General features: G+C 34.9%; 1 protein-coding gene across 2 annotated transcripts in view; it reads left to right on the forward strand.

The window, feature by feature from the left end:
- The first annotated feature begins 5,703 nt into the window (after window positions 1–5,703).
- The window catches only part of LOC106064896 (uncharacterized), a 35,797-nt gene continuing 17,865 nt past the window's right edge, over window positions 5,704–23,635 (forward strand). Inside the window, exons 1-2 of one of the 2 annotated variants that reach the window (XM_056012891.1) lie at window positions 5,704–5,833; window positions 6,425–6,926. In XM_056012891.1, the coding sequence (XP_055868866.1) occupies window positions 6,765–6,926 (162 nt within the window). In that variant the 5' untranslated portion in view covers window positions 5,704–5,833; window positions 6,425–6,764. The other variant, XM_013223550.2, reaches the window with a different exon arrangement.

The following is a 23,635-nucleotide window of genomic DNA, read 5'->3' on the forward strand; positions in this document are numbered from 1 at the left end:
GAACTTATTTAACTTAGCAATACAAATGTAAAAAAAATATTTTTTTTGACAAAAATCTAAAACCATTAGCATAAATGTGTTACAAATATGGCTGGTTGCTATCTTCCCTAATAAAGAACTTCCCGTGTTTGTTACTATTAATAGTGAATAGTTGTAAAAGTGGTGTATTTTTATGAATAAACTGCTTGCATAAGTGATTTAAAAAATTAGATTTTTCGCTTTGAGAAGAAAAAAAAAGTAGCCATTGCATCAGAACTTAGAATGGTCTAAAATATTATGATGAACTGTTGGAACGTTCAGATGACTAGACCAATATACTTTATTTGTATGTTGAAAAGGTAAATATACTTTATTTTTATATTGAAAAGGTATTTTTAAGCATCTCGTATATCGGTCTAGTCATCTGAACGTTCCGACAGTTCATCTCGTATATTGGTCTAGTCTTCTGAACGTTCCAACAGTTCATCTCGTATATTGTTCTAGTCATCTGAACGTTCCGACAGTTCATCTCGTATATTGGTCTAGTCATCTGAACGTTCCAACAGTTCATCTCGTATATTGGTCTAGTCATCTGAACGTTCCAACTGTTCATCTCGTATATTGGTCTAGTCATCTGAACGTTCCAACTGTTCATCTCGTATATTGGTCTAGTCATCTGAACGTTCCAACTGTTCATCTCGTATATTGGTCTAGTCATCTGAACGTTCCAACAGTTCATCTCGTATATTGGTCTAGTCATCTGAACACTCCAACAGTTCATCTCGTATATTGGTCTAGTCATCTGAACGTTCCAACATAAAGATGAAAACGAGGAAGACGAAGATGCAGAAAAGAAATGAGCTGCGCACTAACGCTCGGGAAATCGGAAGGGTATGGTGATGTCTGACAAAGGGAAATGGGAATAGGTTGGAGTGTTAGTCTTCATTTCATTTGAAATAAATGTAAGTTTGATCCCGCAATGGTGGAGGGTGCCTGACATGTAAATAAGTTTAATTTCAATACGCAGACGGGTGTTTTTGTAATTACATTGTTGTATAGAAGTGATGAGATTTGAATTGAAACGGGCTTAGTTGAGAAATTTTGAATGTCTCTAAGGTGTTCCTGGAGTCGTGTTTTTAAGATCCTGCCTGTTTCCAATGTAGATCATTAGAAACCTTGAGCATATATGTCACCTCTCTCTGAGTTTTAGAGTGGGGAAAAGGGGGAGTAAGAATAGACACGAAAAAAATAGTTAAAAATACATTTAGTAGTTGTAGTACCATAAATAATTATATAGTTATTTACGCAAGTACCAAGATGACCGACAAAAGCCAAGCTTGGAAACGTATTTTGCAAAATACATTAGACTCCTTGAAACGAGATGAGAAAGGCTGCCACTGCGGGACTGTAGTTAGTGGAGAAAAACATTTTTTGAATAGGCGGAATTTTAAAACTATTTATTTACTTATAATAATTGGAAAAAGAAAAAGAGGTAGACAGAGAAAGCGCTGTGAAGACATCATAAAAGAATGGACATTGAAAGAGGGTTCTATCCTAGACAAAAAAACAACAACAACAAAAAAAACAAAAAAAAACAGAGGATTGGAAATAGACAGATTATGTGTGGTGCCCCATCGGTCCAACAGATTAAGGGACAGGTGAAGGTGAATAATTTTAGTAAGAGGGGGATGATATATTTAAAAAACTCAAATAGCGGTAATGCAAATTAATAATTAAACAAATCCTCTACGTTGGAGATTCTTACTAGAGTGAACATAAGTGAACCAAACCATTATTTATCCCTCTTCTTCCGCAAACCCAAATTTTAAGGTTTCCATAGAAACTGGTCAACAATTTTAAAACTTTAAGTTAAAAAATCATAAAAATATGTGCCTAGGTTCAAAGAAAGTAAAAAAAAAAAAAAAAAGATTAGGTTGACGAAGACTTTAATTCCGTCCAATTATTATGCACGTCACGTTCCTCAACGCGAGACAGTGACGAGAAATGAATGATAGCTATCTTAGGATTTCCTCTGAGTTGTAGCAGACAAGCTGAGGTGACAAAGGCATTTTTATGGTCTTGTTATGTTCAAGGATTTTCCTTCCCATAATACGTTTCTTCAAGGAGAAACCAGTTAGTTCTTTGAGTGACAGTGCGGCGAATCACATGTAATAATGTAATATGTAATATACAAACTATAAGGGCCTATATATGACTTGATGTTGGTAGACTTGGGCAAAGAAATGTTTGTTTGTTTGTTTGTTTGTTTACTTTCTACTGTTCTGTTCTTGAAAACTTATTTCTTAAAAATGTGTTGCTACTTAGTGTAACTCTTTGCCCAAGTCTACCAAAAACCTAAAACCGCTCCTTTATACAAAGCTTATATCAAATCACTCTTGTCTGGTAAAAAAGTATGTAGGGCCTACACGTTATTTCTCCGACACCCAATCTCGGATCAAGATGAAATTTTGCACAATTATTTCTTTTGCCTGACAACACAAAAATCAATAAAAAAATTAACCAATTAATTAATTAACTATTGGTAATTAATTATTTCATTTGATATCTCGAACAAGGGAAAATTGTTTTAGACTTATATGAATTAGTCCACTTTTTAGGTCACCGCTTTATAGTAAGTTCGAAAGAAACAATAAATAACTATACAATGTTTAGTTTTCATACACCTCACTAGCAGAGTGGTTAGAATGTCGGCTTGAGGAGGCTTGAGTCATGAGTTCGAATTCATTTTTTTTTCTCTCTGTGGCATTTTACGTCTCGAGAGAACATCTTTTCCTTTGCAACTTCTTGTGTGACTAAAGAGGCCAATCCTTGATACACAGCTGCGATCACAGGTTGGGCATATATAATCACCAGGCCCCGTTTCATTTTTTTCTATAAATGCTTTAAAAAAAAAAAACAACATTTACGGTAAAATTCTCCTACATCTCCCCTTCTTTCTCCTCCCCCTATTTCCCCAACTGGTCTAGACACGTGATAGGATCCTAGCGTGTTGAGAAAGTGATAGGATCCTAGCGTGTTGAGAAAGTGATAGGATCCTAGCGTGTTGAGAAAGTGATAGGATCCTAGCGTGTTGAGAAAGTGATAGGATCCTAGCGTGTTGAGAAAGTGATAGGATCCTAGCGTGTTGAGAAAGTGATAGGATCTTAGCGTGTTGAGAAAGTGATAGGATCCTAGCGTGTTGAGAAAGTGATAGGATCCTAGCGTGTTGAGAAAGTGATAGGATCCTAGCGTGTCGAGAAAGTGATAGGATCTTAGCGTGTTGAGAAAGTGATAGGATCCTAGCGTGTTGAGAAAGTGATAGGATCCTAGCGTGTTGAGAAAGTGATAGGATCCTAGCGTGTTGAGAAAGTGATAGGATCCTAGCGTGTTGAGAAAGTGATAGGATCCTAGCGTGTTGAGAAAGTGATAGGATCTTAGCGTGTTGAGAAAGTGATAGGATCCTAGCGTGTTGAGAAAGTGATAGGATCCTAGCGTGTTGAGAAAGTGATAGGATCCTAGCGTGTTGAGAAAGTGATAGGATCTTAGCGTGTTGAGAAAGTGATAGGATCCTAGCGTGTTGAGAAAGCTACAAGCATGAAATAGCTCTAAAAAAAAATAAAATTGGTAAAAATATTTCTAATCGCACATATTTATTGTTGTAGATTTATTAAAAAACGTAATTACATTACATGGCTGACCTTAACTAATTGATAGGCCTACAACTACACTTCGTATAAGCTTTTTTTTTTTTTTTATTTTAAAGTATTTTTTTTTCTGTTTTTCTTGTTACAAAGTCTGTCTGTCTGCCTGGTACAAATTTAGTACAGGCTTTTTTCTCCCAACTTCCCTTTTTTGTGGATCTAGTTGAAATTCTGCACAACTATTTATAGTCAATGACATTACTTGAATCAATACAAAAACAAAACAAATAAAAACAGTTTTATTTAGAAAAAGGGAGTTAAACCTTGCCGTATTGAGAAATATTATTTTGCGTTTCCTCTCCTTAGATAAGCTTTGCTTTTTAAAATGTATTTTTATCTTTTACTTGTCTATCTTGTCTCTCTCTCTCTCTCTCTTTTCCATCTTCAACGTTTCTCTCTTCTCCTGCAATTTCCCATCTCTTTTCTTTTTCATCTGTCTTTCTTTTTCTATCCCTTGCTCTTCTATCTGTTTTTTCTCTCTATTTGACCTTTCTCTCCTCGCTCTGTTTCTGTCTCTCTCAGACACACATATACTTATATTTCTAAATTTATCATTCTTATTCAGGTATTTTAGGTCTATAGGTCTGAAAAAAGCAACAACAAGAGAAACACATATATTGAGCTTAAATTCTCTCTCACTCTTTCTATCGACATATTCAACTCTCTCTTTTCTCTTGTACTTTCTCTTTCTCTCTCTCTCTGTGTTTCTTTCTTCTCTCTCTCTCTCTCTCCATGTTTCTCTTGTCTTTTCTTCTTCTTTTCTCTCTCTCTGTGTTTCTTTCTTCTCTCTCTCTCTGTGTTTCTTTCTTCTCTCTCTCTCTCTGTGTTTCTTTCTTCTCTCTCTCTCTCTGTGTTTCTTTCTTCTCTCTCTCTCTCTCTCTGTTTCTTTCTTCTCTCTCTCTCTCTCTCTCTCTGTGTTTCTTTCTTCTCTTTCTCTCTCTCTCTGTGTTTCTTTCTTCTCTCTCTCTCTGTGTTTCTTTCTTCTCTCTCTCTCTCTCTCTCTCTGTGTGTTTCTTTCTTCTCTCTCTCTCTCTCTCTGTGTTTCTTTCTTCTCTCTCTCTCTCTCTGTGTTTCTTTCTTCTCTCTCTCTCTCTATGTTTCTCTTTTCTTTTCTTCTTCTCTCTCTCTTTCTCTCTCTCTCTCCATATTTCTCTTTTCTTTTCTTCTTCTCTCTTTCTCTGTTTCTTTCTTTTCTCTCTCTGTTTCTCTTTTCTTCTTCTCTCTCTCTCTCTCTCCATGTTTCTCTTTTCTTTTCTTCTTCTCTCTCTCTTTCTCTCTCTCTCTCCATATTTCTCTTTTCTTTTCTTCTTCTCTCTTTCTCTGTTTCTTTCTTTTCTCTCTCTGTTTCTCTTTTCTTCTCTCTCTCTCTCTCTGTGTTTCTTTCTTCTCTCTCTCTCTCTATGTTTCTCTTTTCTTTTCTTCTTCTCTCTCTCTTTCTCTCTCTCTCTCCATATTTCTCTTTTCTTTTCTTCTTCTCTCTTTCTCTGTTTCTTTCTTTTCTCTCTCTGTTTCTCTTTTCTTCTTCTCTCTCTCTCTCTCTCCATGTTTCTCTTTTCTTTTCTTCTTCTCTCTCTCTTTCTCTCTCTCTCTCCATGTTTCTCTTTTCTTTTCTTCTCTCTCTCTCCTCTCTATATGTTTTTCTCTATTTTAAATACACTTACACTTATTTTCAAATGTCATACTAAAAGGAAATATTTCATATCAAAGAAATAACTGTTTATGAGTATAGTGTATAGCTAGCATATTGTACATATGCCTGTCTACATATTGTAACAGATGTTAGGAACAGATTCGATCTTGTGGTCTCAACATTTTTGTGTATTGAGTTGATCCTTTCAAAATCAAGAATCTGCATCTTAAACTGTCTCACGTCTTTCGGTAGCTCCAAAACCGAATAAATCATAGATCTAGATCGAATTCCATGGTATGACTTCGTTGATAATTTTTTACTCCACTAATTTTCAAAAGTCTTAATTATAAAGGATGCACACATCTTTTAAGTAATTTATTTTTCAAAAAGTAATTTCCCACTGCCTGCACTCTTCTCTCGCCGTTTCGTTATTTTGTGGTAATAACGAGAGACGACGTGACTGGTTGTTGGGCCTGTCAACTCGTAGGCCCAGTGTGGCGTCACTTCCGCAGTTTATGATTGCGTGAGTTCTTTTTTTTTCTGATTCATTCTAACAGAACAATTTGTTGACAGATATTCGATTTTTTTTTGAATATAAGTTATCAACTAGATTTTACTAGGATTTTAAAAATAAAATTCCTGTTAATTTACGTGGTCAGCAAATATATAGGGCCTATAATATTAGACATGAAGGTAAATTAATTTGGCGACAAATGTTTAAAAATAATATTCATGTAAGGCAAGGTGGCAACTTTCTTTAGTTCAACATTTCTGAACAAACGTTTATACGGATCGTAAATACAGTTTAAAGGTACGGTACATCTTCATATTTAATGAAATATTTCATTTTAAAATTGCATATATTGTAATAAAAATGTAATACATAAAATATTTAAAAAATAGTTTAATTTCAACTCGAATTAACAAAAACAAAACAACAACACTTAAAGACATATACTTTTATGATGTTATAAATAAATGTAGTACCAATATAAACACACACACAAACTATTTAGTATTTAATGTATCCATGACGTATCTATATATAATTACATCATGATACACGTAAAGAGAAGTTGTTTTTTTTAAATTTCCACTTCACATTTACTTGCAGATATCTTGCGGCATTTAAACCTATAGTATTCCAGGACACCTACAATCGAAACTCTCGCAGAGGTTTCATTCTGTGTGCATGTAATTAGAAGTTTTCTGATCGTTACCTTGATAACGTCTGAAACATGGGCATTTTTTTTCATCATATGTTTTGTGCTTGTTCTGTTGATTTTTTCATGTGGATGATACACTTTGGTTTCCAAGTTATCCGTGTCTTATGATAATTCATAGATGCCCAAAAAAGCTTAACTGAAATAGAGATTTCTGATGAATTAATAGAGATTTAGAACAGTTAAAATAGTTGGAGATACAAGTAGAAACACCAATTTGTTCAGTTAAAGATGACTACAGTGGCAGCTCCCAGTGAGCTCCCTGATGTGCCCGAGTGTCCAATTGATTCTCAAACGAGCGTTGACGACAGACGGATGCGATGGGTGGAGTTCTTTGATCGTGAGAAATATTTACAGCATGTTCTGTTGATGAGATCCCGACAATTTTCTGCGGTAAGTTTTGAATACGATTTGAGATAAATTAATTCCTACAATTAGATCACACTGTCTTCACAATCAAAAGTTAATTGGTAGAGAAAGGTGGTCAAAAGACACAAGTAAAAAAATTGATTCATTTATTTCCAGCTAAATTTGCGCAAATTTGGAGTATGGCTGGTTAGTTAAGTTGATAAAGCGTCGCGAGAATGTCGTGGGTTCTGCGCCCATACTGGCCACTTTTATTTCTCTTTAGTTTTTCAATGATAAATAAAATGCGAATGTTTAGTTTAATTGAACATAAATAGGAACAGATTTGTTTTTAAAATTATTTTAGGCTCCTGCTAGTTTTTTTTTCCTAACGCTTGCTATGTTTTAAAGCACGTTTGTGTCTTGAATGCACAGTGGTTTTTTTTAAATGAATGTAACTTATGTAATATTAGCAGTACACACCGGCTACGCCCGTTGATGTGTTCACAGGCTTTATAGTGTTTTATAGACATAATATTCCCCCCCCCCTCCTTTTCTTTTTTTTTTTTTAATTTCAATAAACGGGCATTTTAGCGATCTTTTTTTTTAACATACTTTTTTTAGCCCGTGAATTATTGTATCTGTAGACTGAAATGAAACGGCACGCTCTCTGCTCTTTCCTTCTCTCTCTCTCTCTCTCTCTCTCTCTCTCTCTCTCTCTCTTTCTCTCTCTCTTTCTATCTTTGGAACCCCCAATTTGTTTTTTTTTTGACTGTGTATCGTAATTTCTCTCTGATGCTTTCAAGTAACATAAATGTTTTAATCCAGTGTCAAAAATCATCTTAGGATCGATTTGATAAATTCCGTTTCAACTTTTATGTACAGCGAATTATTAAAATTAAATTGTGCGAAAAGCGCTATTTAAAAAAAATTAATATTAAAAAAAAATTATCGCGCGATTAGTAACTTAAAACCCTGACCCTCAGATTTAAAGTCTGATGCTCTACCGACAGAGCTGGCCGAGTGTTATCTGAGGAAATTACGCACAAAAAGTAAAGTGCTTAAAAGCTGAACTATAATCTTGTACTTTTCAATATGTTGGCTTAAAAAAATGTTGCGTCGAAATTGAGAATAAGAAATTGTTTTTTGGTAAATTTAACCGCTGTGGTTTCGATCATGAGAATATCTTACTGTTCCTAGATCTAAGGTAAGTGATAAAGGGCTAAACTTTTCGTATTTTTTTCGTCCACGGCAAGATGGAGAATTGGTGATGAATGATAATATAAAAAATTTAAAAAATCAAATTGGCATATGTATATATCATTGCATATCTATAAAGTATTTTGATATAGTAAAGTACCCATTTCAGACTTTCCGATCTATACGGCAGAGGATGTAAAGGTCATCTATTCCTATTGCAAACGGTTAGCGACGTGTTATGTGGCCAGCACAACGACCAATCATCTTTACTTTTCCTCAACCGATGTCAGGTAGTTGGGTCAACTCAAGATAGCTTTAAAATTCACAAAATTAAAAACGCCAGTCGACACAGGGATTCAAAGTCAAGACTCTTGGTTCATAAGCTAAGCGCTTTACCACTCAGCCACCAAGGCAGTATATGTACTAGCGATCGGAGTGTGAGCCAGAATGCAATGTAGCACTTGTTATAAGGCTTACATTTTCATTATACTGAAGTCTGTGTAATTTAATATGGAAAAAAAAAAAAGCCCCACAAAAACTAACAAACAAAAAGAAACAAAACAAAAAAATAATAATAATAAAAAACATAACACTAAATTTTCACAAGCTCCGAAAAATTAATTAAAAAAAAAAAAGAAATTTGTGTTGGCCTATGTAGACGCAGTTTGCTTATTTTAATTAAAAACAAAACAAAATGGTGCGCTATGTCGAGCACAACATAATTGGAGTTTGAATACAGTTTTTTTTTTTTATGATTTAAACACAATTAACAGACGTATCAAAAGAAAATGGTTTCTCTTAGACCTATTTTGGTCTCTAAAAATTGAGTACATGAAAAAAGAAAACGTAAATTTACAAAAAAAAACAACAAAAAAAAAAAACAAACTATTTTTAAAATTGTTCTATTAAAAGTATTAATGCAAGAAAACTAATAAAAAATGAAAAATAAATTCTTTTAAGTTTATGATTTACTTTCTGCTCTACATATGATGTCATTCTTTGTACTTCTTAAACAACTAGCCAGGTACATGAAAGCTTACACAGACCAGGAAATTGCTCGCGACCACGTCGCGAAGAAGATATAAAAACAAAACAAAATACACATTTTTAAAGAGCTTTTGAGAGAACATCAGTATAATTAATATGACAGGCCTTACCCTGCCCCTCTCCACCATTATTGTTTTGTTTTAATATGACAAAGTACGCTAGTCTAGATCTAGTTTAAAATAGTCCAAAAGTTTCTTGGCAGTAGATCATGACAAATAATCTCCCTCACAAACTAACACAGAAGGTGTTTATCATGTTTCATCCAAATTTTTTTTTTATTACAAAGCTTATATCAACTCACTCTGTCCGTCTGCCAGTCTGGTAAAAAGTTTGTAAACTTTATTTCTCCCACTCCCATTCTCAAATCAAGCTGAAATTTGGCACAATTACTCCCTTTACCTGACAACACAAGAATAAATAAAAAAAAACAATTAACTAATTAACTATTGGTAGTTAATTATTTTATTTGGTATCTCGAACAAGGGAAAGAAATTGTATTTGACTGAAGTGGTATAAACTGAATTAGTCTCATTGAGCCCTCGAGTTCGAATTGAAATCGTATACCTTTTTTAAAATGCATTTAAAAAGCCATCATGGTAACATTCACACTGATACCCCTTCTCTCCCCCCTTTTTTTTCCTAACTGGTTCAGACAAGTGATATGATCGTTGCGCATTGAGAAAGCTAAAAGCATGAAATTGCATCCTCTCTTTGGGACCCCTCAACTCAAGAAAACATTAAGAAACTGGAACAGACACAAAATAGAGCAGTGAGATTCATAACAAACGAATATTCACATTTGACTTGAGTAACACATTTAGTAAAATCACTAAATTTAGAAAGGGGAAGACTCAAAAGTAAAGTAGCAATTATACATAAAACACTGAACCATAATCTTTAAATACAAAAACAAAATCTAATAAAATACTCAGAAAGACACAAAGATAAAGGCACATGCCTTGTTCCATATGCTAGGACAAATTTGTACAAATACTCCTTCTTCCCTAGTGCTATAAGAGCATGGAATGGGGTTGCCTGAGCTATTTATATATATATATATATATATATATATATATATATATATATATATATATATATATATATATATTGTTGTGGGCTAATATTATCTGACTTTACTTCTATCTCAATTATTACTCTACATTAGCCACAGAACATTACAAAATATACTTGATAACAACTTTCCCTTTTATAAAATGACACATTTATTTATCACTGGGAAGTCCGTCTAGTCTTCATAAACGTCGCTATTTCTAACTAACATCCATGCTGATCTCTTGTTCGTCTATCCTACTAGGCCTACGTCATTCGTTTGTCTTACTACGTCACTACTTTTACCGTCCATAAAAAAATAAACAATTTATTTGTCTGACAAAACTAACATACTCTCTAAACTAGTATATAACAATATATATATATATATATTAAGTGTGTTAAGTGTGGTTTTGAGGTTAAACCCCACTCCTCCAGAGGGCTTTTTAAAAAAAGTTTAAATACCCCTCCAGATGGTTTTAAGTTTAAAATCCCCCTACAGAGAGTTTTGAAGTTGAAAACCTCTCTCTTCAATATTATTCTAAAGCAAACTACAGTCACGAAGTTCATGAGCTTAGCTAAATGGGGTTTTGAATGTGTGAAAAAAAACAAACTCCAGAGATTTTTCAGTTTAAAACCCTCCCACAGATGATTTTGACGATAAAACTTCCCTTTTCGATATAAAATCTAAAGCAAACTACAGTAATCTAATTCCAAGAGCGTAGCCAAGAGAGGTTGCAAATTTCTATCAGTGGCTGGGATCCATTAATAAAGTGCATTGAATAGTCATCTGCCGAAATTGAAAAAGAATAAATGTGGCTCAACAAAGATGCCTAAGGCGGATTTTAGGAGTCACTTATAGAAATCGTGTCTAAATCAAGGAAATCCTATGCCTAACTGGGAGTCGACCCCTTAGTAAGGTTGTGACAGAGCGTCGCATAATGTTTGCGGGACATGTTCTCCAACAAAATGAATTACGCATAATAAGAGTTGCGATGACATGGAGGCCATTACGAGGAAAGTGCAAACAGAGACATCTTAGTACAACTTGGCGCCACACTTTCACGGAGGTCCTCAGAGCTGGTGGGAAGAGGCTTCAGACATTGCCAGTGACAGATTTTTGTGGAAGCAGCTTGCCACCCAATTCGCCGAACGGCGCGTGAAGATCTAAGTTAGTAAGAATAGCAGATTAGGTTTTTGAAATAAAACTTTTTAATTGCAGGATAATGCACTGTAGATACCTCAGAATATGCATTTTGTTGGCTTTCAATACCGAAAATAGTTCTTGGCAACAACAACTGGTCCATGAATTCATGTTAGCTATTTTGAATGCTCAATTATTTTCGTCTAGCCAATGATTAGGCCAATGATTAGGCCAATGATTAGGCCTATCTAGAACAAGGTAGTTGAATTCTGGTCCCGATGAGGTCTGTATTGATGACATTGCGTACACACTACAAAAAAAAAGTCTATTTATAGATGGCAATGTTTAAAGGAAAAGTACATTTTGATGTTTCTTATGATGTAATCAGCTAGTAAAACACTACAAGATCAAAGTTATGTTGTTTTTTGAAACAATCCAACTAGGCAAAGTGCATTGTGAAAGAAAGCGAGTTAAAAGTACTAGAGCTAGATAGGTGCAGGGCATCAAATAGTGAACAGAGTTTCTCAAATACTTGTTAAGAACAGCAGAGGTCCGTAAAGATGGTGTGAATTTGTCACTGAGTCAAGTTTGGTGGCCCTACAATTCTGTCGCAGGACTAGGAAGCAAGAAAAAACAGCAGATTTCAAAAGAGGAAGGTGAAAATAAAGAAGGCCAAGGCTGTTTATTTTGTCAGCATTAAATTGATTACCGGCAAATGCCCAGTGGACGAAAACCCTGTAGTACTGGAACTCAAAGCCGACAATAACAAAAATTAACTTTTTTTTTTGTTTTATAATTTACAGTTGTGTTTGTTTTCCGAAAAAATTGCTTCCTAGTTTTTAATGGCATCACGTCATAGAAAGCGTCAGTCCAGTCTCTCACGTCTGAAATGTTAGTCAACAGTTGTCTACCTTGTCAACAAAGAAAAGTTGCACAAGTTGACAGCATTTTGTCACATAACAAGTTCAGGGTCACCGTCTGCTTACATTTTATCACCCCCGCTTGTTTTCAAGGTTGTTTGCGAACCTCAATGTTTTTATTATTTTCTTGTTGCTATAAATATAGATCAAGGTGTAAATGCAGAGCAACAAATGTTCTCGACATGACAGTCTTTCCAAAAATGAAACTTGTGTAGACCTGAGATTAACTCCAAATGGCAGCAAGGCTGGGAGGGCTAGTCCTCCCGTAGAGCCTTGGCGAGAGAAACTCTGCTGTTAGGCGTAGTGCCTCTTGTGTAGACCAGCTTTAAACAACAATTTAAAAAGAACGAATTTTTTTTAGCTCAATGATTCAATGCGCTTTAAATTAGTTTTAGAGCTAAGACTTTAGAGTACTTTAGACCAACAAGTTTAAAGAAAATTCTTTAATCTCCAAATTCTCCAATCAAAGTAAAAACTATTTCCAAAAAAATGTGAAACAAGGTTACAAAAGACAGTTTGTGTGGAAACACAAACTTAAAATCGGCCCCCGAAGAGGTTCACCCAGGCAGGCTTTAATATTTTCAGAAAGAACATCCAAATAAAATTATATCAAAGACAAATGAGAGATAAGAATGGAGAAAGAAAGTTAACAGATCTTGTGTAGTGCCCCAACGGTCCCGCAGATCAAAGCATAGGTGTAAGTGAATGTAAAGTTAGATGTGAACCTGGCCTAACTAGTTCCCCTTTTAGACCCTGTGGTCTGTTTTTGTGGCCTACGGTTAGCGAGGGTGTCATGTAGCCAGCACAACGACCAACCGCCTATACTTTTCCCCAACTAATGTCAGGTACCCCTTAGAGCTGAGTGGACTCAGAGGCGCCCAAAGATTCCAAAGTTGAAAATCCCAGTCTTCACCAGGATTCGAACCCGGGACCCCCGGTTCGGAAGCCAAGCGCTTTACCGCTCAGCCACCTCGCCTCCCCTGGCCTAACTGATGTCTTATAATTGATCTAATTGTTTTGAAAAGGCTCAATCTCTTATTCGAATCCTCAAAAAAAAATTTTAAAAAAATTTCCGCAATAAAAAAAATGTTCAGAAAAATGGAGTTTTTAAGATTACTATTCGATTTAAATTAGGTCTAACTTATAATGCATACTAATTAGCTTTTTATCTTTAAAAAACTGCTTGCATAACTGATTTTTAAAATTAGATTTTTCGCTTTAAGAAAAAAAAAAAAAAGTAGCCGTTGCATTAGAACTTTGAATGGTCTAAATTATTGTGATGTCGGATTTTCTAGTTTACGAGATCTAAACGGGACGGACGGACAGACGGTCAGACGGACAGACATTTCGCACAAAACTAATAGCGTCTTTTCCCCTTTCGGGGGCCGCTAAAAAAAACTACATGTCTGATGTGCTGATAAAAGATGAACAAATACAAAAATGTTGATAATAATAATACAATGTTATTATAGCAATTTAAAAAAATGTTGATAATAATAATACAATGTTATTATAGAAATTAAATATAAAAAAATGTTGATAATAATAATACAATGTTATTATAGCAATTTAAAAAAATGTTGATAATAATAATACAATGTTATTATAGCAATTAAATATAAAAAAATGTTGATAATAATAATACAATGTTATTATAGCAATTAAATAAAAAAAAATTAAGAGCATGAAAAGATTAATGAAGAAGATTGCAAATGGTGAATACATCAATTACGAAAAGATCAAATGACACAAGATGAAACATTAAATATTTCCAATCTTATGATAAAATATATAGTAGGAAAAAATCGATTCACATAATAAATCAAAGGAAGAGAAACTTAACGAAATTTGACTTATTTTATTTCATGGGACATTGTGGCTGGATAGGGCGTATTTAACAAGCTGAATGGTTGGGGCTTAATTTTGTTTGACATTACAGCAAAGTCTGCCTGGCCTCACTGTTAACGTTATCTGGCCACAGAAGCCTAAATGTAAAGTTGAAATAATACAAAAACCTTGAACCATAACTTACTAATACAAAAACATAAAGACATAACCCAATAAAATACGCAGAAAGACAGAAAGATAAAGGGACATTTCTTACTTTATTTGCTAGGATAGAATGTCATAATAGTGCCATTAGAGCATGGAATGGGTTGCCTGGATCAGCAATGAAAACCAATACTTTAGAATAGTTTAAATGTCTAAATAACGTGTAACCCTAGATTGACACTAGGAACGTACTCTTCTTCTTCTTCTTTGATGGAACGTTTCTAATTAGAAGATAATACTAAATAAGATAATATTAAATAAGATATATGGCTCCTTTTGTCTCGAAAGGCAATGGATGCGCCCAAATGAGTCACTGGTTTTGGCTTAATCTTGAGACGGGGCAGAATCTGGTGTGGCTAATCAAGCCAATTCTAGAACGGCAGACTTTGCCACAATTCGTACATGTGTATGCCTCTGATTTAGGGCTAGCAGACAGGGCAGCTTTCTTTTTATCCCTCTTGATTAAAGCCGCTTCAATTCTTTTGTTCTCAGCAAGGGTTGTCCCAGCACGCACAGTCTGTCTCCATGCACTCCGGTCTTTGGCTATGTTTTCCCACATACTTTCGCTGATGCCTGAGGCTCTCATGTCTCGCTTGCAGACATCTCTATATGTTAGTCTTGGGCGGCCCTTGGGTCTGACTCCTTCCACAAGCTCAGCATATAAGATATCTTTCGGGATTCTGCCATCTGGCATGCGGGTGACATGTCCGAGCCAGCGTAATCTTCTTTGTGTCAGGAGAGCATACATGCTGTTCATATTGGCCAATCTTAAAACTTCCTGATTGGAGACATGGTCCCTCCAAGAGATGCCCATTATGCGTCTCAGGCAGCGCAAGTGGAAACTATTCAATCTGTGCTCTTGGTACATGTATGTTGACCAGCTCTCACTGCCATAAAGGAGAGTGCTCACAACACAGGCGTTGTAGACTAGGATTTTGGTCGCTGTGGTCAATTTACCATTTTCCCAGACGCGCTTGGAGAGTTTTGCCAATGCTGTGGTAGCTTTTCCTATCCTTTTTGTCAGCTCGATGTCTAAGTCTAGGTTACTGACAATTGTTGAACCCAAGTAGGTAAATTCCTGCACCACTGAAAGGGTGTGGTTCCCAATTTGTATTATAGGTATTTCTGCGACGTCTTGTGCCAGGATTTCGGTCTTGGAGAGACTTATAGTAAGGCTAAACTCTTGACAAGCAGCTGCTAAGGCGTTCACTAGCTTCTGTAGACCTCCTTGTGAGTGAGATACGAGTGCCGCGTCATCGGCAAACAGCAGCTCCCTTATCAATATACGACGCCTTTTCGTTTTGGCTTTAAGACGTGCCAGGTTAAAGAGCCTTCCATCGGATCTGCTATGGATGTATATTCCGTCTTCCAGGGATTTAAAAGCACTGGATAGTACGACTGAGAAGAAGATGCCAAATAGTGTAGGGGCCAGTACACATCCTTGTTTGACACCGCTCTTAATGGAGAATGGCCTGGAGGAAGAACTTTCAAACTGAACGGTGCCCTGCATATTTTCGTGAAAAGCTGACACTAGTTTTCTTAACTTATTTGGGCAGCCGATTCTCTCTAGTACAGCAAACAGACCGTTTCTAATTAGAAGATAATACTAAATAAGATAATATTAAATAAGATATATAGCCGTTATATATTTGGCCCTTACATTGGTGTCAAATTGGTTAAATTGCTGCCATTTTTTTTCATTTGTGAATTCAGGTTTCTAAAGAGAATATTAGATTGTTTTTTTTTTAATTCATTATTAATTATAAATGGTATGGACCAGGAACCGCCTACTTCCCTTTGACCTTACATTATGTAGTCTGGGCGTATGAAAAATAGGACATTCGAATGGCAGCTTTTGGAACGCAAAAATAAATTTTATCCAATTTGCATATAATAATTTTTTTTTTTTTGTTGCTATTCTAATTTACCTTTATTATTGTCATTTTTTGTTCGACTTATGTATGTTGAAAAATATACCTGACTTATGACTATAATATTTTTAAAAGCCTCTAAGGCTACTTCGTGCGATAAATCTCACTCCATTTGTCAAAGAGGGGCAGATAACAAGTTAAATAATAGACATAAACCGGTTAACCCCCTTGATGTATATGCCTAAAAGATGTTGAAGGCTCAATAAAAATTACAACAATAGTTGTAGGTGATGAGGATGGGTTTAACAGTATGGGAAAAAAAAGTTAAGTTGTTCCCTGTACCAGTTTACGTCACGTCGTGACTGCAAAAAAGCCGAAATGACATTTTATCCAGTCGTCTGCATAATATTACCTGCTGGAATCTGGGTTATACCAGGTAGATTTAACATTTCCTAATTTATACGCGCTCTCACAGAGCAGATCGGAATTCTTCGGTTTTAAAAACAGTATAATAAATATGACATTCTGACATTTTTTTTAAAAATCCCTTGCCTGGTTCAGTGAGACTTCTGTGGTATGCACTACGGACTGTCGTCACTGAGTTCAAACCCACTAGAGGAGGACTCGTGTAGAGATCTTGCTTCTTTTGCAAATTTGTAATTAGTATTTGCAAATGTGCCTGGGCCTGTTCCAATTTTAATATTACCACATAATACTTAAGAACACAAAACCAAAATACTTTCAGAGATACTAAAGTAGGAAAAGCAATGTTCTCTATTGACAGCCATTCATTCCAGTGGGGTTAGGAAAAAGTGTCTTTAATATAATACTTACAAAATAGGGCTTTGACTGACACATGTTGATGCACACTTGTCAAACCCCTTCAATAGTTCAGACAAATGCGGATCTAGAACTTTTTAGGTGAGAGGGCTGCTTTGGTGGATGTTCGATCTCTCAAAAATCTCTAACGGTCTTTCTTTATTTCATTCACTGTTGTTTAAAAAAAACATAAACACACTTGTAAATTGAAGATTTTCATCTATAGCTAAAAACAAACAAAACTATCAATAGCAAGCTGTTTGGTGTATCTGGTGTGCAATATAAAGGAGGTGTCCATTACTGGTACACGCTGTTAACACTGCAGAATTAAATATTGTTTAAGTAACTTTTATTAAGTTGGCAATTGGGAAGTTATATTTAGTGTCCTTGACATTATTTAGTTTATCGTGAAAATCTCCAGGTAAAGTGTTCCAAGTTGGGCGGCAAGGTTGGAACGCTTAAACGCGTACCGCCCCCCTCCAGTTTTTAGATTTCAGCTATGTCCAGTCCTTGATGTTCTTTCTTTTCTTTTTTTTACAAATATGAAATTAATTACTAAATTGTTATCATTGGTTTACTATACATTTTGGGCGTTGATATGCAAAATGAAACTTTAGCTAGATATTTGTTTACGATCTGTTCTGGTGAGTCTGTACTCTTAACCATGATCCAACAAGATCTATTTTTTTTTACTTAAGGGAAGGGGAGTTCAGTAGGAAATCAAAAAGCTTCTTCCAAGGGAAATAAACCACATGAAAAATGTACTTTCAAGCCTGGTGTATTCATGAAACAACATTTTTCCTGGAGCTTTAAAATCTGACATGTTTATGACATACTTTTGTGTGAACTTTAACGATTAGAGTTCAAAAATATTTATTATTGTCAAAATTGACCGTTACGTGACATTAAGTCATAGAAATATGACATTAGAATGATATACAGACCAGGAGACCAAGTTACACGATTATGAAATGCTTTAACATATTTTAAAAACTTGCGGTATACGTATCTAAAATCTAGTATTGTTCATTTTGAACCGAGCTTAATCAACTCATTTTAAATGTCTCGTACAATTCTTGTACACGTTATTTCTCCCACTTCCCATTCTCGGATCAAGCTGAAACTTTGTATAATTATTCATTATCGAAGACAACAAATAAATCAATTAAGACCAAAAAAAAAAAAAGAAGCAAAATATAGAAAATACTTTTTAAAAAAAGAAAGCTTAAATAAAGGAATAAACTGTACATCTGATTTCATTTTAAGCCATATATCTCAATATTTTAATATTGATTTTTCCTTTTCTCTATCAAACAAAATTAATAAATTCCAATAATTAAATAATTAATTGGTTGAATTTTTTTATCAATTCATGTTTTGTTAGGGACAATGAAATATTGTGGAAAGTTTCAACTTGATACCATAATGGGAAGTGGGAGAAATAACGTGTACAAAATTTGTACCATACAAACAGACGGAGTCGATATAATCTTTGTAATAACCAAATTAGCTAATTAATTAGTCGTTATCAATTAATGTTGTTTATATAGAAAATCTACTAAGTTAATGAGAGAAAAACCTTGTGTAGAGAATTAGGTCGTTGGTTAAATTTGTAAAACTAAAGATAGTCTATAAAACCATCTAACAAGTCGGACTTTCATCGTGGAGGCTCGAGCAAACTTTCTTTTCAAAAATAGTTTTTTTTTAAAGGCAGCACGGAAACCTTCTCCCAGATACCCCTTATCCCTCCCGCCGCGCTAGTACACAAAAGTGATTGGACCGTACATAGTATACTGAGCAGATTTAAGGAGTCAGTTATAGAGATCGGGTCTAAATCAAGGAAATCCTATGCCCCTTAGTAAGATTGTGACAGAGCGTCGCATATTTTTGCGGGACATGTTCTCCGACAAAATGAATTACGCATAATAAGAGTTGCGATGACATTCTAGTACAACTTGGCAGGTGGGAAGAAGTTTCAGACATTACCAGTGACAGATTTTTGTGGAAACAGCTTAACGGCAAATGCGACGAACGGCGCGGGAGGGTCTAAGTCAGTAAGAATAGCACATTAGGTTTTGTAAAAAAAAAAATTAAATAGCAGGAAAATGCACTGTAGATACCTCAGAATATGCATTTTGTTGGCTTTCAATACCAGAAATAGTGCTTGGCGGCGCGGCTCCGCCCCGCGCTGGGGGCGCTTACAGCGCTCCTCTAGACCCCCTTGCTAGCGATGGCGGGGAGTCTACAATTTTTCCACTAATTCCAGAAAGAACCTATTCTAGGGCACAATAAACGTCTTCCGAGAGACTGAAGGGTAAGAATGTAATAAAGATTATGTACACATACACACATACATACATATACTTTGTTTTTTGCGAGGAGGGAGGGGGCGGAAAAATCCCCCCGACCCCCCCCCCCCCGAAAAAAAAATCTGACTACGCCCATGATCTAAACCTGTGATACCTAACCTACAACCCGCCGCCATATCCGCCCGTCAAGCGTTGCTTTCACCCTTCTGGAAACTTCTGCCTATAGTCAATGATGAAACCTCAAAATCTCAACCATGTTTTTTTTTTTGTGACTCGGCACGTGACGCGAGTATGAAAATTATTTGATTCCTACGCTGAAGAAGTCACCAGTATACCCTCTGTGTACTTCCCCCGTCCCCACTGCAACGAATAGCTTGAGCTCTCTTGACGACCCCAAAAAAACATGACTATTAAAGTCAACAGCTCTTCCTTAAATAGACCACCGACTCATGAGAACCCAAAAGCCCTTCTTTTAATGTTTTTATTCACTCGTATTTAGCTGATAATCCTTTACTTTTGCATATTAATGGTGGCGTTTAAGAGGAAGCTTTGAAGACATTAAAGTTTACATAACGTAATCATGGCGAAGGTGAACGCAATCCTGAAATCCCCTTCACCGTAATAAAACAATCTGTTCTTTCAACAAATTTCTTACAAATTAACATAATTTCTGTAACGCTAAGTGGTGTGGCGAATTCTTTTAAGTTTATGAAATGTTCGGTGTGTTTATAGGTATCGATACTCAAATTCAATTAATCAAATACAAAAATAGTTTTCGTTCTGTTTTAGTTTTGTTATAGTGTAAAAGGCATCTTCACAATGCACCATTGACCTAAATCTAGTAAAGTCTCTTGTTGCAGGATAACTTTGCATATCCTAAGATCACCGCTAGTATCTAATGAACGTTCACGCCAAGTTTCATCAAGATTGGTCAAACGGTTTTGATTTCTATGAAAGACACACATACATACACCTTACATTCTACCAGTGGCGTAGCTATAGAGGAAATCCCTCCGGGCCGCCTCTTAAAGGAGGGGGGAGGGATAAATGTGTGTTTGAAATTGTTTTTTACATTAAATATTACGCCATTATCTAATTTCATGATGTCGAATGTCAAAATGTAAGGGCCCCTAAAGAGGTCAAGCTCCCCCGGACCCCCAAAATAATAGCGAATTCCTAGCTACGCCACTGCATTCTACTTTATATATACGATAATGTCGTTAAATTAGGAAAGAGTAAAGCGTAAAACAAAATCATCCGATCTAAACTAAGACAGAATGCTGTAGAGATAAACACTGCTAACAACGTCGACTTTATATTAACGACCAGCTCTAGAGTCATGGCGCAACTGACTGTTTTATAACCAACGAAATCTCTGGACAATCTCGGCTTATGACTAGTGACTGGTGACGAATGGAAACGTAAAAATTACAAGGAACTAATGACAAGACTCGTTTATGTGACGAACATTAAAAACATTTCCTCATCTAGCTATTACGTTGTACAAATCTGTTGATCTATATTATAAAGTAGAATGTGAGGGGTATGTATGTATGTATGTTACTTATAGACATCAAAACCGCTTGACCAATCTTGATAAAACTTGGCAGGAATGTTCCTTGGGTACCAACTTAGACCGTAGTGTATGTATTGTAGCCCTAAAACAAACTTAAGACCCTCAAAAAAAAAAAAGTTGTCCGACTCTATTACAGCTATAGTATTTTATGGATCTAGGCCATGTCTACAATGTTGACATGAGAAAAGATAGAAAGGATTTAGACCTAGATCTAATTTTAAGAAATACACTTTGCGCAGATAGTTTTTTACTTTGACACATGAAAATACAAAAGAAGATCTTTTGATTTCATTATATAATAAAATTAACCTTCAATTTTGTGTTTCAAAAGCATTTTTTACATTAATTAGTTCCTTATATCTGTGATTACAGATTTCCTGACGAACATTCTTTCATTAGACAATTCAGTAATGAATCGCGTACTAAATATTAATTCGTTTAATTGTTTACTTTATAATCCCATCCCTAGATCTAAAACTCTAATTCAACTCTAAGATGATAAAACTTCTCTTCGCACAGATAGTTTTATACTTTAACACATAAACATATTATTTAAAGTCCATTCATTTCATATTTTGATCAAATAAACATTCAAATTTGGTTTTCTAAAGCTACATTCGTTTACGAAAGCTGCGAAGCCGAGTTAAAGGCCTAGATCTATATTCATTCATAAATCGCGTACTAAAAATTATTTTGTTTTATTGTTACTTTATAATCCCATTCATTTAACAAAGCTATCGCTCTTTTCGTTTTTAATAGATAAGAATGATCGACTTCGGGTAAACCCATTTTCGCAAACCTAATTTTATTTTCGTAGCGAAAGAGAAATAACGTGAAAGGATCATTAGCTACGTTTAACATACATATAAATCCAATCCACTAGATTATTCAAAACCATTTTTTTCATAAATTAGTTCCTGATATCTACAGATTTCCTGGCGAACATTCTTTCATTAGACATTACCAAATGGTTACACATTAACACATCTCTCTTCTGAGGTCTGAGTCTATTCCTAGGCCTAGGTCTAAAACTCTTACTGAACTCTAAGAAGATAAAACTTCTTTTCGCAAAGATAGTTTTATGCTTTAACACATAAACATACTAATTATTGTCCATTCATTTGATATTTTAATCAAATTAACATTCAAATTTGTTTTTCTAAAGCATTTTTAATACATTCGTTCGCTGTTCGCTAAAGCTGCGTAGCCGTGTTGAGATAGGCTTATATTCATTCATGAAAAAAAGTTCACACATGCGCAGCACAGAACTCTAGATTAGTGTAGATTTAGATCTATGTCTACCTCAAGATCTACTTTATACTTTATACACATGAACATACAAAATTTAGTCTATTCATCTCAAATTTTAATCAAATATATGTAGGCCTACAAGCAAATGTTTTAATTTGAAAAAAAAAATGGATTTAATTAAGCCTATTAGCTATTTTGATTTAATAGCTTCATTCACACTTTTTTTACATTGACACATTTGCTTTACTTATTACATTATTATTTTGTTTAATTGTTTACAAAACACTCTCAGTGACTATATCGACAGTAATGCGCAAATAAAGACCCGCGGGTCGCGGGTAAACATATGTCTAGTTATCTATATTATAAAGTAGAATGTGAGGCGTATGTATGTATGGATGGATGTATGTTACTTATAGACATCAAAACCGCTTGACCAATCTTGATAAAACTAGGCAGGAATGTTCCTTGGGTACTAACTTAGACCGTAGTGTATGTATTGTAGCCCTAAAACAAACTTAAGACCCTCAAAAAAAATAAAGTTGTCCGACTCTATTAAAGCTATAGTATTTATGGATCTAGGCCATGGTTAACAATGTTGACATGAGAAAAGATCGAAAGGATTTAGACCTAGATCTAATTTTAAGAAATACACTTTGGCAGATAGTTTTTTACTTTGACACATGAAAATACAAAAGAAGATCCATTGATTTCATTACATAATAAAATTAACCTTCAATTTTGTGTTTCAAAAGCATTATTTACGTAAATTAGTTCCTGATATCTGTGACTACAGATTTCCTGGCGAACATTCTTTCATTAGACATTACCAAGTGGTTACACATTAACACATCTCTCTACTGAGTCTATTCCTAGGCCTAAGTCTAAAACTCTTATTGAACTCTAAGATGATAAAACTTCTTTTCGCAAAGATAGTTTTATGCTTTAACACATAAACATACTAATTATTGTCCATTCATTTCATATTTTAATCAAATTAACATTCAAATTTGTTTTTCTAAAGCTTTTTTAATACATTCGTTCGCTAATGCTGCGTAGCCGTGTTGAGATAGGCCTAATATTCATTCGTGAAAAAAGGTCACGCATGCGCAACACAGAATGAACTGTATAAAAGAAAATTTTTAACTTTAGATTAGTGTAGATTTAGATCTATGTCTAACTCAAGATCTACTTTATACTTTAACGCATGAACATACAAAATTAAGTCTATTCATCTCAAATTTTAATCAAATATACGTAGGCCTACAAGCAAATGTTTTAATTTGAAAAAATGGATTTAAGTAGATTAGCTATTTTGATTTGATAGCTTCATTCACGCTATTTTTACATTGACACATTCGCTTTACTTATTACATTATTATTTCGTTTAGTTGTTTACAAAACACTCAGTGACTATATCGACAGTAATGCGCAAATAAAGACCCGCGGGTCGCGGGTAACTGTCACGACCTTGTTTTTGTTGCAGACGTGATGACGCGAATGTGTCTCTGAGTGTTG

The sequence above is a fragment of the Biomphalaria glabrata genome, chromosome 15, assembly GCF_947242115.1.
Source record: "Biomphalaria glabrata chromosome 15, xgBioGlab47.1, whole genome shotgun sequence".
Classification (NCBI taxonomy): domain Eukaryota; kingdom Metazoa; phylum Mollusca; class Gastropoda; family Planorbidae; genus Biomphalaria; species Biomphalaria glabrata.